The sequence below is a fragment of the Tachypleus tridentatus genome, chromosome 6, assembly GCF_004210375.1.
Source record: "Tachypleus tridentatus isolate NWPU-2018 chromosome 6, ASM421037v1, whole genome shotgun sequence".
NCBI lineage: Eukaryota > Metazoa > Arthropoda > Merostomata > Xiphosura > Limulidae > Tachypleus > Tachypleus tridentatus.
Window position 1 is genome coordinate 158121888 of NC_134830.1, and position 17492 is coordinate 158139379.

At 32.0% G+C, this 17492-nt stretch overlaps 1 protein-coding gene across 26 annotated transcripts in view; it reads left to right on the forward strand.

The window, feature by feature from the left end:
- LOC143254232 (uncharacterized) overlaps positions 1–16237 on the forward strand; it is a 142727-nt gene extending 126490 nt beyond the window's left edge. For 16 of the 26 annotated variants that reach the window (XM_076509047.1, XM_076509055.1, XM_076509063.1 and 13 more), the window contains 9 exons: positions 1464–1644; positions 3429–3667; positions 6369–6455; positions 6709–7299; positions 7936–8029; positions 10899–11105; positions 11908–11999; positions 13575–13814; positions 15103–16237. In XM_076509047.1, the coding sequence (XP_076365162.1) occupies positions 1464–1644; positions 3429–3667; positions 6369–6455; positions 6709–7299; positions 7936–8029; positions 10899–11105; positions 11908–11999; positions 13575–13814; positions 15103–15303 (1932 nt within the window). In that variant the 3' untranslated portion in view covers positions 15304–16237. The remainder of the gene's footprint in view (positions 1–1463; positions 1645–3428; positions 3668–6368; positions 6456–6708; positions 7300–7935; positions 8030–10898; positions 11106–11907; positions 12000–13574; positions 13815–15102) is intronic. The other 10 variants (XM_076509058.1, XM_076509066.1, XM_076509072.1 and 7 more) reach the window with 3 other exon arrangements.
- Positions 16238–17492: the final 1255 nt, after the last annotated feature.

The following is a 17492-nucleotide window of genomic DNA, read 5'->3' on the forward strand; positions in this document are numbered from 1 at the left end:
AGTTAGACATGGTTCAGAGGACAATAAAGTGTAATTAAAGATAGATGTTACAAACTTAGAGCTACTTAGGATAATTTAATTAGTTTCATATTACTATTTGAAATAATTTTAGAAAGAAAAGGGTAATTTAGATTTATTTTTTTTGGTGTTTATGTCAGATTGACTGATTTTGTTTTAAGATAAGGTAGAGGAAATAACAGATAAACTCTTAAAGTTTTACTGGAAAAAAAAAACGTTTGAAATGTATTTAGGAGCCCATATTGAGAGAATAAAACTCAGAATGTTAGAGTTTCTTTATCATATTTCATATGGTCTCTCTTTCTTTTGTTTTTTTTTGGTGAAAGTGACCATTTATGAAATAACATTGAAATGCCTTCTTATGAAAAAATATATATAGTTAGGCTTACCCACAAAAAAAGTATAATAGACTCTGTCCTTTATAGTGAAAATCTGTACATCGTACAATGAGAAATAGATAAAATGAAAATTGTCCACTTCTAATGGATTTCAGAATGTACAAGATTCCACAGCTAATGAAAGTTGTCACCTTCTAACAGATCGAATCCCAGAACGTACGGTATTAGCACAACTGACTAAAACAACATTGTAGACTCCAAAATCAAAATCATTGGAACTTGGCAAAACAACAATTAAATATAGCAACATAAAATTAGGAAAGAAAAAAAATTCTAAGATCTCAAGTGTTTAGAAATGGTAAGTAGTTTTTAAATAAGATATTTATATACATATATATTCATAAAATAACATTATCTTAATTAAAGCACAAAGGTCATCAACTGAACCATTACTTCAATTGAAAAGTTCTTTAAACAGATACCAAGTTCATTTAACAGATAATACATTTCCAACACAACTTATTTATGAGAGGATCTTCCACACAGTGTAATTAGAGATCTTCATACCATCTAACAGTTCATTGAAGATGTAAGCCAAAACAGTGTATGTCTCACGTGATCTCATTCCATTTGTACACATAGTTTATACACGAAATAATACTATGAACACAATTTCTACAGGGGAGCATATCCCCTTCACTTTTTTTTTTAAAGTGAAGAAGTATCGTCCCATGTCGCCACAGTAATAAAATTTTTATAACTGAATAGTTTACTCTTGTAACCATTAGTTACTTCATGGCATTCTTTGTACTAGATAGAATGACCTTCATATTCCAAGTACAAGAACTGTTTTTCCCCATTTTTGAAAACACAGTTATATATGCCACTGTTACAAAGCATTTATGCACCCAAATAATGTTCATTCATGACCTAAAGTTTCTCACATTACATATTTTCGTTATCTAAAGCTGTATGTAAAAAGTAGAGTCACTTGAAACATAAGTAGTGGTTGAATACAGTCCTTGAATTTTTTATATTAAGCAACAATGGTTGGAAAAAAAAAAACCTCATCTGTGCACTCTTGTCATTGATGTATATATTTTGCAGGTAATCAATCATAACACAGCACTCCAGCCCAAGTCTCCCATCTTTCCATCACCAGTGTCATCTGTTGGTAGTACAGCTCAAGTTCTAACCAGCACCCAGTTAAAACAGTTGACTTCTTCTCCACAACTGATCACTACACAGGCTACTGGAGCAATGCTGGCTGGACATTCACATATATTAGGTATTAAAAAGCTTACTTGGTTGAGGTATAACCAAATTGGTACAATAATCTGATATTGACTTGTGTAAAATTATCAACAAAAGAGAGTGAAGAAAGATAAAGGTTGATGACCTTGGTACAATAGTGGATTAAGATGTCCTGGGTTAATATGTGTCCCTCTCTTGCATATTATTTTTATTGTACAAGACAAGCATTACTTGATGTTTAAGTATACACATTGGTGTATAGATGTGTGTGTACTTTTCTAAGCAAGTTCTATTTGTTTTTGGTTTTTTTGCATATGTAATTTTCAAATGTTAATACTATTTTAACAACATAAATCTTGCACAAGAAACTTTGTTTATTCATCAGTGTAATACCATCTCTAAAACATCTCTCCAGAGTTTCCAATTAAAAAGAAACATTTTTGAAAAGTCATTTCCTTTCTAATAATTATTCCTTTTTTTAAAACCACTAACATAAACTTAGTATCCTAACATAAACTTTTGGAAGCTCCCGTTTACCTTGAAGTCCCTGGCAGCAGTCTTGTCTGCCCTACTTTTAATCTGCCACTACAAGGTGCAAGGGGAGGGGAGTAACTGTCTTACGAATATTTATCAAAGTGAAATTTGAATCAGAATAGGCACGATAAAGAAAAACATAATTTAAAAGGTCAGAGTTTATTATGAACAGAAATAGGAACGTAAACTGATAACAAACTATTTTAATTTTCTAAAAAACATTTGGAATACCTCCATGTTAATGCCTTTATAAATATATCATCTTCTAATACAAAAGATAACAATTATTTTAAATACTGTAAGAATTGAGGTAATTTAACGGTTTTGTTTTTTCTAAGAAAGTGTAACGAATTCTGAAGGTTTAATGGTTAGTGAAGAATAAACATTTCAACTGTATGCCCTTCTTGATGACTCACCGGTGAGCTTGAGGGCTTATGATATTCAAAATTTGGGTTTCATACCCACTGTGAGCAGTGCACGGATAGCCCAATGTGTTGATTTACATTTAGAAACATGAAATGTAATATTTATAAAAATATAAGATTGAGTAGAGAAGCAAAAATCAAAATATAAAGTACTGATTGAATGAAAAGTGATAAAATTGTTTCTTTGTTATTTTTGGTGCATTTACTGATAAAAAAAAACTATTTAATAACTAATCTGTCATAATGTAGGTACAATTATAAAAGCTAAAAACTGTATGAGGATATTTTGTCACTAGCTTTATCTTTATGTGAATAAATAAGTAAAGGACCATAGGTTTATTTGTTTGACCTAAACTGGGTTTCATTAGTAAGTTCATATGGTTGATGTCTCTCCTGGTTACTTTTTAACCACCTTTTTCCAAACAAAGATCACAACTGTAAATAAACATAATATATTGTTCTCCCTACATTGGCTTATAAGTGACATTTCTACTATAGCCTGTACAGCTCTTTGTACATTGATAACCAGTACAGTTCTTTGTACATTGATTTATAAGTGACAATTTGAGTATAACCTATACTGTTTTCTATACATTGGTTTATAAGTGACAATTCTACTAAAACCTCTTTTAAGGAAGAATGAGTGTTTTGGTTTTTGTGTATGCAAATAAATGGAAGCATAAGAAAGGTTTTTATTAGATATATAAAAATTCCTATGTGTTTTTGAAATTGTTGCTCAAAGTTAAGTGTGAGGACTAAACAATATTCTTAAGGCTAATATACATTATTTTGTACTCTTTTAAGGTTTGGTAACACACCCCTTCCAAACTGCACCCTTATACTTGCTATTAATTTCTAGGATCATTCCAAGCTCTTGGAGCTCCTCTTGGACAAGGAATTACGTGGGCTACCCCTGGTGGCTTACAGTCACCAGCTTTGCTTGCTCAGAATCCCATCTTTATTCGCAGTCAACAGTCAGACATGTTTATTCAGTCTTCCCCAGCTGCACCAGGTACCATCCAGGCAGTGCCAGTGGCAGCTGCTGCCACACCAGGACCTATTTCTGCTACTAGTAATCACATACCTAAACAGAAACAAGTAGGTGTTTTTTACAAAAGATAAATGAGAATGCACCTTTAATTGTTTGTTTCCTTTTAACAAGAATTTACCATGTCAAGTTTAGTATAAAAGAAAACACTTATAACTAGTCTTGACTGAATTCCTACACCATTTGGAACTTTTTTGTGGCTTGTTGATTGTACACATTTTCAAAAAAATAGTTACAAGTTTGTGTTTTGACTTGCATAGTTTTCTCTTTAATTTTGAAATATCGTACAGTTTTTGTTTTATAGCGTTGACTCTCTCTCCACAAACTTCTTTCTTGTTCTGTGCATATCACATGGTTTCAGGAGCTACATTCAAAATGTAATAAAATTACTTTTACTTTTTAAGTGTAGCATAAAATGTAACTAATAATCCATATTTTAATAATATTTAAGTTTTAATTTACTATTTTTGTAAGGCAATATTAAAAATACATTCTAGGATTTCCTTTAGTGTAAGAATTGTGTCATTTGCTCTCTATGTATCCTCTCTTCTCACTTTATTTATCTCTCCTCCAATAAAAACAGGATTTAATGTAAGTCATTTTTATAATACTGTAATTGCTTAGGCAAAGCATAAGTTTCATAGCTTTTAATCTTATGTGTTACAGAACCATGAAATAGGCTTCCCAGAGACACTGTGGTATGTCTGCACACTTACAACACTAAAAATTGGGTTTCGATACCCTTGGTGAGCAAAGCACAGATAGCCCATTGTGTAACTGTTTGCTTAATTACAAAAAAATGTGAACCATGAAATAGACAACAAGACCCCTCTTTCCATGACCACTGGTCATTTCCTCTCTTTTCAAAATTGATAGTTTTCTCTGACATTTAGTACTGTGTTATTTATAACCAATAGAAAACACTAAGGTTTGATGTATCAAAGGATAAATTATATTGCATTGTTTCCTTTAAAGAGAATTGTCTGTTTTGCTTTCAGTTCAAGCTAGATTTCCACTGGAAACACACTGACAAGCTTAAATAAAGTTTCAATGGCTTTTGTTGCACTGTTAAAAAAACAACAGAAAAATTGTGTTAGTTATGGAATGTCTGTTTTTTGAACGTTTTGTGTTCTTTGAAGCATTATATAATAAGTTACTTAGTTTAGTACTACCATGAGTATAAAATGTAGGGTAAAAACCCTGGTAAGTACTTTTTTCCCTTGTTTTTCATGTTTATTCTGTATTTGTTATTATAAGTAAAGTAACTGAAATGTAAAAATAGAAACCTGTATGTTAGTATAGGTTAAATTGTGATAAAAAAAAAGTCTTGTGTGTGTGTGTGTGACCACCATAGCTCCCAAGAGAGAAAAACCTAGAGACCCAAAACTTTTCATACATACTAAGGGGATTCTGAGTGTGTGCACCCAGTATTATTTTTTTTAGGTTAGGCTAAAAAAACTTTTGTCAAATTTTTTTGCTCTGTAGTTTTGCCTTTTAGGCCTCAGGCTCCATAATTCTGTTTCTTGAAGTTCTATACAAAAGTGTTGTTTTTTTTCAAAATCTCTTTTACTGAATGAACAGTACGTGGATGTTTTCTGCCAAATACTATTTTCAAACACAAAAAGCTGGAAGAAAAATATAAATCAGAGAAGTCAGAGAATAAAAAGAATCAAAATAGAAACAAAAATAGGAAAATAAGAATCTGAGAAGCTAAACTGAAACTGTTTGTTTTAAAAACGGTCAAATTAAGCTCAGAAAATGGCAACAGACAAAACAATTAAAGAATTGTGGTAGCTACAGAAGTAATTAAGATAATGGATATACAAGATTGGTACATTCAGGTCCCTGTGATTCATCAGGAGATCTAAGAATCTTGAGCAGAGTGTGGTTGTTTTACGCTAGTATAATAATATTCACAAGGTACACATGTGAGCTGCTTATGTCTAATACACTTCAATATCATAATATGAGCTGCACTACGGTCAAGTGGTTTAGAAGTTATAATAGTGCAAATAGTAATTTGTCAGGGTTCAAAAGCAATGAAGTAAAAACATTAAAGTATAAATAGATGTATACCCTTATGAATGTAAAGTTATTTAGTATAAACAACTGTAGTTTCATTTTACAATTTGAATTCATTCAAGAAGCATAAAAGGGTGGTTTGAATTTATTTTTTGTTGGTTACGAGCTCAGTCAAATTGACCAGCCTTGTATAAAGAAAATAACATAAAATATAAAGTATTACTGAAATGTATGTAGTAGGGTTTAGTGATTACACAAATAATGTTTAAGATTTTGAGGCAAAGAAAATATTTTTAATTATAATGTAGAAATCACTTAGTATTTGGATGAGTATATAGAAATGCTAAATGTATTGAAGGACAAATCTTTAGTAAAAATAGTTCATAAAAAATCTGATTTTCTATGTACAAAAGACTTGTAACATTTACCTAAGCCTGCCAAATTCTGTAAAGACAGGTATAGTAGGGAAAATATAGCAAATACAAAATGGTCAGTCAATTTGACCAACCTCACTGCAAGATATTTGAAGTATTGCTATATTTTGATAATCTGTGCTCTTATATGAGGATTTCTTGTAAAAGTTTTTCACTTTTGCTTACTGCTGGTTGTATCGTTAATTCTAGAAATTGGATGGAATACATGATTTTTCAGTTAGCTTTCTTCTTGTAAAAGAATCAACTGGATGGATTGTTTGAAAGTAGGTGAACACCACTGTTCCTCTCCTTACAGGTCCGTCCAGCCATCTCAGTCGCTACCCAAACTGCTGTCTCCACCTCAGTAGCATCACACTCACATGGTCCACTTCAGCGCCCTCAAGTGGGTTTATGGTTAATCTTAACTAGAAATTGTAACAAGTTTTTTTTAATAAACACTTAAAAAGATTTTCACTGCAAACTGTCTTTCATAGTTTTATTTGTTGAAAATCTCATTATAGATTATTTACTTTGTAGTGGTGTGAATGTTACCTGCTCTCTGATTGATAACATACAAGTACAGTTGTTAAAATGTATGTTTTAATTTTGTTCCCAAACTAAAATTTATAATCTAAGGTTACCCTTTTTTTTTCCAGGTGAAGCAACGTCCACGAACCCAGGTTAATCGTCAGCCTTCTACTGGTGGATCTGTAACTCATACTCCTGTGCCCACTCAGACGGCTAATACACAAACACAGACACAGCCCACACAGCACCAGAAGGCTGATGCGGCAAATCAGACCAAGCCAACCTCTGAAGTACGAACTCCTGCAAGTACACAGAATAAGTCAACGGCAACAGAAACTAAACAACAAGCAGCACAAGTCAGGCCAAACCATATATCCGTTGTGCCCATAACAACTGCCCCCAAGACTGCCACTACAGCCACTAACACTGTATCAACAGCAACAAGTATGTCTGTTACACCAACTAAGGAAAAAAAAGAAGAAACCAAAATGGATACCAAACAAGAAACAGCAGTGCCATTGCCAGTACCTGTAACTAATGGAAATCATGAAACCCCACCCCCAGAAAAGAAAGAAGAAGCTGTTAAGATCCAGGAACCACCACCTCCACCTCCAGAACCTATAAAAGAAAAGCAACTTCAAAAGGCAATAGTAAAACCTCATGTTTTAACTCATGTAATTGAAGGGTATGTTATTCAGGAAGGACCAGATCCGTTCCCAGTAAGTAACTTAAATTTTCTGAATATGATATACTGTCTTTGACAGCTGCCAGTATAAGAGAATCGGAAAGTACTAGGATTTTGAAAAATTGTTGAAACATCTAAAATAAATACATTGTAAAAATATTTCTGTTTTACATGAGGGTATTGCAGTTGGATCTGTGTGTGTGCGTGTGTGTGTCTTTCTGCATATGTATCTTGAAACCTTATAGATTTATGTACGTGAAAATTCTACACGAGATAAGAAGTCAGTTCTCCCCATATTTGGTCCAGATACAAATCTGGATCTGGATCCTGGGTAACTTTGAAGTACCTTTTACAGTGAAGAAATGGGGCATTTTCATGGTTTGTGGTTAATAAATCTGTAAAGGATTATTATATTTGTACCAAATTTCATGGGCACATTAAGGTTGAAACACCTCATCACGCTATCAAAACAAATATCCAGATTATTGGTTGTTCTGGATCTGAGGATTGTCTGAGTTTTTAAAGGTGGAATTTTATGTTATTCAATATAAACAGGGTATGGTTATGGAATCTCTGTGATTGCTCTTGTTAAATAACTGTTTTATGTGTGTCATTCAGTAGTGTTCTTCATATTTGAACTATTATTAATTTTGTGCATTTTGTTTTTAAGATTAGCAGATCATCTTTGCTGACAGACACGACAAATTCGAAACCACTTCAGACTGAAAAGCAACCTAAGCCTGAAGTTACAACTAGTACTAAAGGTAAGTTGTGCATTGAAACGGACTGTGTATTACAATGAAGTTTGCACTCTTATTAGAACATGTTTATTCTCAGTTCTTCTGCTAAAAAAACTTCCCAGGGATTTTATTTAATAAACCTTTACCAGTCGATTAATCTCCTTGGCTGGGGTGGATTAAAGCACATATGTTTCAACTCTTTGACAGAGTTATGTTCAAATTTTAATTAAACAACTTAATTGTAAATATATGTCAATAAATTGGCATCAAAACGTGTTTCATAATCAAATTGTTACTATTATGTAAGTTGTAATATATTAATTTCGAAAGGAAATGTTTTTAAATGAGTTTTCATTCTTTGTGTTTGTATACCACACTTCTTCACTCTGAATTGTCCATTTTAGATTTGTTTTCAGTTGTAACACAATCTTCTGAGTTTGGCACCAATTATACACTTATACTGTAGATATTACACAGCCATAATGTAACCATATAGCTTTCAAACTTCTTGCTTTACTGAGATATAAACATACCGTGCCCCCCCTCCGATCTCTTTTTTTTTTTTTTTTAATGTTGATCATTCCCTCTAGCGTTTGCTGTTGTATTATTTGTAACCAATGATAATGGTAGATACTGCTTTACAAGATTAGGAAAAAAACTTAGCCTCAGTTTTGTTGTTCACCTCTGCAGTGTCTGGTTTGACCAGCTAATGGAGTTTGGTTAACCTATTTAAGCTTAGATAGAAAAACACTTAAATTATAGTAATTTTAGGACATTCTATTTTTGTGTGTGGAGTATTTTCTTTTTGAAAATACAGATTTGAAATAAAAATTGATAATGTATCATTAAGATGGCTGGTATGGATATCAAAACTATTTTAATTAAAGTTTTAACACCCATATCAACCTTCCTGAGAGCACATTTTTACTTCAAGAGGGTTACTTGTCACCATAAAAATTTAATAATATTTTTGGGTGACCTACACAGTTACAAAAAAAAGTAGGCCTACTGCATTTCATCATTAACAGAAGTGTTAAAAGCCTGAACTCCAGATGAAATCTTATATTTCATGTTTTTTGTGTGTATTTTTCATTTATTTTTATAAAAGTAAGTAAGGTTTAAAAATTAGAAACTTGTTATTTTGATTAATAAAAATTAATTGCAAAAACATTAAATGAAAATCAGTTCTTGTAATGCTTAATTTCTTAGCACATGCTCACTATGTTGTATGATTGAAATTCAGTCACTGAGTACTTATAAGTTGATTGATTGTTTATACAAAGATGTCTTGCTGTGATAAATAGCTTTTGGTAGAGCCTAACACTGTCTAAATGTAGCTTGAAAACAATAAACTAAATAAACCCAAATTTAAAGAGACTCTTAGCTTTGGCTGTAAGAATAGCTAGCATATAATTGTCTGTTACAATATACAGTCATTCTAGGATATAAAAAAAAGTATAATTTAATCTTATTTCATATTTTTAACTTTTTTGTTTTACCCTACATTTAAGGTTAAGTAACAGAAGATGTAAAGTTTTGTTGAAAAAATCCTCTTGATATCAGTTAGGAGGTCCTGGAAGTTATGTAAATAAAATATAAAACTGTTTATTCTTAGAATAAAAATCACTTTTCTCTCACTGAATCACTAAATATATTATAAATTAAGTGGCAAATATTGAGTAAACATACTCCATAATAAAAAAAAAATTGCTTTTTTTCCCATACAATAGACTTGGAATATTTTTCTTTAAAGTTTGCTAGATTTCACAAAGGTGCAGTTTAATAGCTGGTTAAGAGTTATAGTATGTATAGTTTTATGGTTACATGGTGGTTATGATGTTGCCCAAAATGACTGATCCCACTTTTAGATAGTTAATTCGTTGAAAAATCCAGAAACTGATTAAGTCATTAATAGGACCCTAGTGGAGCTAAAATTCTGTATTTGTTAAAAATATAAAAAACAAGGTTTCTAAGTGTTTATAGAAAATTTTAAATTGTTTCAGAACAATAAAAATATTTAATTCCAAAAACACCTAGTTTCTTGTTGTGCCTTTTCCCTTTTCACTTCATTACGTTTAACTATTCTAATAATTTTACATTATTTTTTACAAAAACACAGATAACCTTCCAGTTGATAACCTTCAGTTGTAATCCTGAACATTTCAGTGCCATCTTTCAGTGTTTTATCATAATTTAGTAACATTCTTCCCTTCACAGATTTACAGTTAGTTTTTTTTGTTGGATTGTACTCTTAAAAAGCAAACGTTTGCGTACAGTTAAGCATAAATTTGACAAACTCCATTTATTTCTCATTTAAAAACAAATCGCTCGTTATAAGCTGGACTAAAATTTCTGTTTGTCGTCGTTTATTGTTTCTGCTTATGTAAATGTGTTATAAACAAGCTTATGCTCCTTGTGGTGATCCACTTAGGATTTTAACACGTATCTATTCCTTTCTGACTAACGAAGATTAGAACTATATGGATAAATCTATGTATGAACTTTTTTAAATGAGGCATTTTATTAATATTGGAACACTACCGCTTTCTTCTTTATGAATAGTAATTACAACACTACTAGTTAGGCTGTTTATTTGATACATGAAAACAGTGATGTTGAGGTGGTACAGTGTGACTATAAAACAAACATTTTTGTTGTAAAATAGTTTAAAAGCAACAGTTCTCATTTATATCATCTTGTAACAATCAGCAAACTAATGACTGTGTAATTGTATGCGATATTTCTTGTTCATTTCAAGTCCTCAAGACCCACAGGCACATTAATAAGTTGTTAGCTTTTAAGGTTTGTGTTAACATACAAACCCATTAAAATTAAATTAATTGAATATTTATTTGATAATGTAGGACTATTTTCTGTGTATTTTCCTTTGTAGTTGTGTTACTGGACAACAAAGATAAATCACTCAAGGGGTCTGGTGAAATAGCCAAATGTGAGTTTTGTGGTAAACTAGGACCGAAGTCCAAGTTTAAAAGGTCGAAAAGATTTTGTTCTACATCTTGCGCCAAGCGTTACAATGTAGGTTGTTCTAAACGGCTATCTCTCTTTCCATCACCTGACCAACAGCCTGTGACTGTCACAGGTAGGTTGATGATGATAGTATTAATACATTTTTCAAAATAACACTAACTTCAAAGGAAAATTTTGATTTATATGTTTTGTTCCATACAGAGAAATTCTGATAAACTTGAAAGAAATTCTTAAATTTAAGTTCTAGTATATTGACGTTTTGTTTTTTTTCTTCTAACATCCATAGAAAGTTTGGGGTTACTTTAGTTCTCCTATTAAAGTTTTAGTTTGTTGATTTTGTTCCAAAATAGAAAACTTGAATATGTTTAATTTGAAATACAATTTTTTTGTTTGTCCTCTGTTTAAATTACAATATTGATGGTTTGTGTGCATGAGATAGATGTTACCGAGGTGTTTGAATGTAATTTCAATAATAATAGCTCTTCACAGCAAAAAGTACTGTGGTTCAGCTGCGATCTTTTTTCTGACCGACAAACACCAGTCTCTCTTTCAGTTATATATGATATTTGTAACTGTTATTTATTATGTTGGCCCAATATGGCCAGGTAGTTAGGGTGTTTGGCTAGTAATATGAGGGACACAGGTTCAAATCTCTGTCACACCAAATATGCTCGCCCTTTTATCCTTGAGTGTGTTATATGTTACAGTCAATCCCACTATTCATTGGTGAAGGAGTAGCTCAAATGTCGACAGTGGGTGGTGATGACTAGCATTTTTTTTTCTTTGGTCTTTTGCTGATTAATTAGGGTCAATGAGTACAGATAGTCCTTGGGTCAGTTTGTGCGAAATATAAAGAATTTATTATGTTGATTTTTGTGTAAGTTCTTGTAATGAAATTGTCTTTCTTCTGTTAGGTAAAGTAATAAAGAAGAAGATTGGTTACAAAGCAAGGAAGGGATGGAGAAAATCTCAAAGTGGACGATTGTCGTACAACATAGCTGAATGGGTAAGTCTAGTAACTGCCTCTATCATACGTAACAAAAACTGAAAGTTGTGATTTTTTTTTTTTTACTCTTGAGTCTGGTTATGAATATATTGTTGCAATAATTTTGGTGAGTGGATACTTTTGAATTATCTGGTAGAAATAATAATGGAAACTTCATTTCAGTTAATAATAATAACAGAACATTTTATTTTTCCAAATTCAAATTTTACTGTTAGATTAACCATCATTCACCAGTAAACCAAGCTTCATGAATAAACTGCATCAATTAAATGTTCTTCAGGTTTCTGTATTTTTGTCACAAACTTAGTAATCATAGCACTAAACATACTAACTGGCTGACAGTAACAGACAAAATCATCAACAGATTAACTGACAAACTTATTAACTCAATTATTACCAATAGGCTTGTGAACACATTAGCCTAAGGCTCTTTTTATATATGGTTCAGATTGTTCATTAAACTTTAGAGAAAGTCTTAGACATTAAGGCCATGCCCATCATGTTACATTAACCTTCATTGTGGCTAAACAATAATGCAAATTTTAAGAAATGTCTAAATTAATAATATATGTTATAACAATATGCTATAGTTGAACTATCAATTTAAAAGGCATTGTGATTCTATATCGTGGAATCTTGTCAGTGGGAGAATTCTTTTAATGTTGAGGGTTGAGAGAATTCATCTATGGGTCCATTCCTGGAGATTCATTAAAGTGATTTCAACAAGAATTTGAGACCCTTGAGCAAATTGACTTAAGTCAGGCAAAGTCTTCTCCAAAGCTTGACCGTTGTCTCACCAACATACTTTGATACTTTGATAGATGATCGCTGCAGATGATGTCAGTGATCAGTGGACTGATGGAAGGTAGCATAATGTTGCTGAAGCTGATTCTGGAAGTTGAAAAGCTTGGTTTTCACTATTTGATCCATTCACTTTGGAAATTATTTCAAACTCTATCTTATATTTATCTAATGGCATCATTCCTTTATATATAGTCTATTAGTTTTTAAAACGAGGTTTTTAAACTGGCCTGCTATACTTCATAACTTGATGAAGTAGTTGTGTAGCTGGAGCACTCCTAGAAGGCCTTGTAGGTACATGAGGCACAGCAGTAGTGGTAACACATCTATACCAGACAGTTTCTAATATTTCATATTTAATTCTTTTAGAGGATGAAATTCTGGAGCAAATACAGAGAGAAGTGTGACTAGTTGATAATTGCATCTACTATTCCATTTTATCTTGGTGTCAATGTTCTTTTGTATGCCAACAAAATTTCTTTCAAAATCTATCTGTAGTTTCATTATGATCATTTTGTATCTTTTTTTTACTGAAGCACTTAAAACATTCAACAGATACTCTTCTCTGAAAAATCTTCTTTAAATTTTCAGTTGGAACTAAAATTTTGATCAATATTTTAAACAAGTTTGTGCATGTTTCTTTCACAAAATGTTCACGAGCTAAATCATAATTACTGAAATGGTTCAGTTTTTGTATATTGTCATTTATCACATTTCATTCAAATATATTATGTTTAACTTTATAAACATGCAGATAATACCATTTTATCCCAGCAACAGAATCAAGAATTGAACAGTACTGATCACCCAGTAATTGAAATGGAAGCAGAAAGTGAGGGTTCTGGAAAAGCTGAACAAGGAACAGAAGAGAATGAAGGTGAGGAGACTACCGATACACCTTCTGGACCCGAGAGTTCGATGTCTCCCACTACACCATCCAGTCATCGAGAAGAGATGGAAGTTGACCTGCCATACAATGCACCATTTGGAAACAAAAATCCATTAAAATGGACGGTAATGATTATCCTAATTAGGAGGTCAACAGCATTTATATAATCCTAGAAGCTGTTGTTTGTTATTGAGAATTTGTTTGTATTTCAAAGATGGTCATCAGTTTAACTATCTCTTGAGAATATATCGAATGAAAAGTCAGATTTTAATTTTCAACATTTGAGGAAACATTAGTTTGCAAATTCAGTTTGAAACTTTCAGTTGAATTTAAACATAAAATTACAATAAAACTGTTTAAATAGAGGTTTAATCTACTTGACCACTCTGTGATGGTTGGCTGATGATAGTTTAATAAGTAATAAGTCACTAACTAGTTTTAATTATTTTGATCAGTAATTACCATTATTGTTTTTTGTTCTTTTCCATCTCTAAATTTCAATTACTGTCTTTAAATAAATTCTGTAAAGGAATTTGTGGTTTCAGGTGTCAGGATTTGAACCTGAATGTTTTTGTTAACAAGGCAGGTGTGCCATCTCTTCATCTAAAGTGAAAGCTCAAACAAGCAGATGGCCCGGCATGGCCAAGCGTGTTAAGGCATGCAACTCGTAATCTGAGGGTCACTGGGTTCGCATTCCGGTAGCGCCAAACATGCTTTCCCTCCCAGCCGTGGGGGCATTATAATGTGACGGTCAATCCCAATATTTGTTGATAAAAGAGTAGCCCAAGAGTTGGCGGTGGGTGGTGATGACTAGCTGCCTTCCCTCTAGTCTTACACTGCTAAATTAGGGATGGCTAGCACAGATAACCCTCGAGTAGCTTTGTGCAAAATTCCAAAACAAACCAAACAAAATCAAACAAGCAGAAAGGACATTTTACTTTTGGAAGTGTTAATTATTGTTTGTCTTGGTCAACAGTAGGATACGTTGAGAAATGTCTTATTGTTGGAATTGTTATTTTTTATCACAGTTTATTAGAAAATGCATTCAAAAGTATCTTATTTTTAACTAGTGTTAATTGTAGTGTTTATATATAAAAATATATTAGTGTAATTGTAAATATTTTCTCTTGATTTAGTATAGAATTTTAATGAGGCCAAAATGTCAAAAACAATAATTAAGTATTAGTAATAAAAGAAACAGTAAAGTTTTTTTTTGTACAGAAAAGTTCAGACGATCCTTTAAACGTCTTAAGGCATTATGGAACTACGTAGTTGAATAAAGTGTTAAGTACAGAACAGTTAGAAACAGGTGTTTGTACTAAGTATTTTAGGATTAAAATGTTAGTTCTTTGAAAGTTAAGCATCAGTTTATGAAGCTTGTAGTTACAGTTTGTTTGTTGTTTTCAATCGTAGGTTCAGGAGGTGTTTGACTTTGTTAATGGACTTCCAGGATGTTCAGACTATGCCGAGGAGTTCCGTTCTCAAGAGATCGATGGTCAGGCTCTGATGTTGTTGAAAGAGGATCATCTCATGTCAGCAATGAGCATGAAACTTGGTCCAGCCTTGAAAATATGTTCTCACATTACCAGCTTAAAAGATGAAAACAACACTTAGTGCTCTGTATTCTTACTGTTTCGTGTTATCCTTAAAATGTGACGGATAACAAGCGTGTTGTTTGCTGGGTTTTCATTTAATTTTGTACATCATTTAGAACGAAGAACTCAAAGTATTTTGTGTGAAATCTCTTTCATACTTATTGTCTCAACTATCTGAAAAAGCAAAGTTGAAGAAAAAAAAATGTGTGTGTGTGTGTATATATATATATATATTTATGTAAGTACTTTGGCTCTGTTGTTATCTTAACCATTCCTCATCTGGCAATTCCAAAATCATCAAGGCATTTTTTTTTAATAACATCTTTCAAAACTACAGGTACATAAGTGGATTCTATCTAAATGCAATTAAATGTTTTCTATGAAATTATTTTGTAATTATTACAAATTACAAAGAGTACAAACTTATAAGACTTGTAAGCAAGTAACAACACAGAACTACCATCAATTTGTGTAAAAAAACAACACAAACTGATATCACTGAGAATGTGACTAATCGTTTGTTACTACTGTTCCTTCGTAAAACGACACTAAAAAGCTTCCGTCTAAGTATAGCTATCACAGAAATGTTAGTGTTAATATTTAATGTGTTGCTGTAAAAATTATGGGCACTAACCATAACTGTGGAATTTTTATTTTAAGTGTAAAAATTTTTATCTGTATACTTTTGTTATTGCATGCTTTACCACTACATCACTGCCAAAATTAGCTGTTTGTATTGTTTCCATGCCCACAGATGATACTCACTTACTGTATCATTTCATTAAGACTTCTTTTTTTTTTTTTTTAATAATATATAAGACATACTTGAATGTTTTAAAAAGAGATTCTCAAGAAACAAAGTTTTTAGTGGCTTTTAAAGTGACCTATATGTGTTTTCACTGTAATGGATTGTTCTGTGGTTACAGTCTCTGAATAAAACATTTTTTACACTCTTTAGGTGTTAAGGCTATTGTCTATTCCTTCACACTGTTTATTAACACAGACTCATTAACAGCCAAATGAGCTTCCAGAATGGTCACATCTTTGTAGAAAAACAAGAGGGTATCTTCAACAGGCACGACATTTGAAATCCCTTTAGGCAGGAATAGAATAACTTAATCTAGGATACTTCCCTCCCCCCCTTCTCATTTTTACTAGCTGTATTTTTGCGTGAGTATACTCGATTTGATTTTATTACTCACCAGGGTCTCCACCTGTCTATCCTCAAATTGAAACTTTTAGTTGGGTTTAGAGTAAATTAATGTATGAGACCTTGGACATAGTTTAACCTTCCAAGTCCAAATTGTAATTAGATCTCATATTGGTCAAGAAGTGACAGTGCTATGAGTTAAAGTTAGTAAATAATCTTACCACTTACTACATGGACAACATAATTTTATTTAAAAATAACTTTGTGATCCACTGTTAAAGGTTACATATAAATATGGTAATCTTATCCATTCCTCATCTTTTCTTTCTTTTTTAGTTGATTAACTTGTAATTTATGGGTGTTAAAAGATGTGAAACATTGTTCTAAATTAGATTTCTTCACTTGTAAAACCTAAAAGTAAGCTCACTGAATATTCAAGTACGTAAAACATGTAGATTAATCTTTAATTTAAAGGTCTTGTGGTTAAGGTGCTTAGCTCGTAAATTGGGGGTCGTGGGTTCAAATCTCCATGACCAAATATACTGAAGGCTTCTAAATATTGGGTTTCAGTATCCGTGGTGTGTAGCTATTTGAGCAACAAATACCAAAACAAACTCGTATTGAAGAATTCAAATATAAAGGTACTGTAATTAAGAAGGATAACTTTGTTTAATTCCGTTATTTCAAGGTCAAGTGGTTTATAGACTTGCATCTGAACTAGATGGTCGTTAGAGAAGAAAGTTACTCATCCAATTATGTTGTAGATATATTTATGTGTTACTTGATAAAAGTCTTGAGCTTAGAACATAAGCACATTCCTTGGGTCATAATAAATATCGACCATTTAAATCACAAGCGGAATACAACACAGATGACCCATTGTATAGTTTTGTGCGTAGTTATAAACAAAACATCCACTTTTAGGTATTTTCATGTTAATGATACAGAATAACTTTTGGTAGTGTATATTGCATCTCTACGACACTTTCAAATTAGTTGTATGTTTGGTTTGTTTTGAATTTCGCGCAAAGCTACTCGAGGGCTATCTGCTCTAGCCG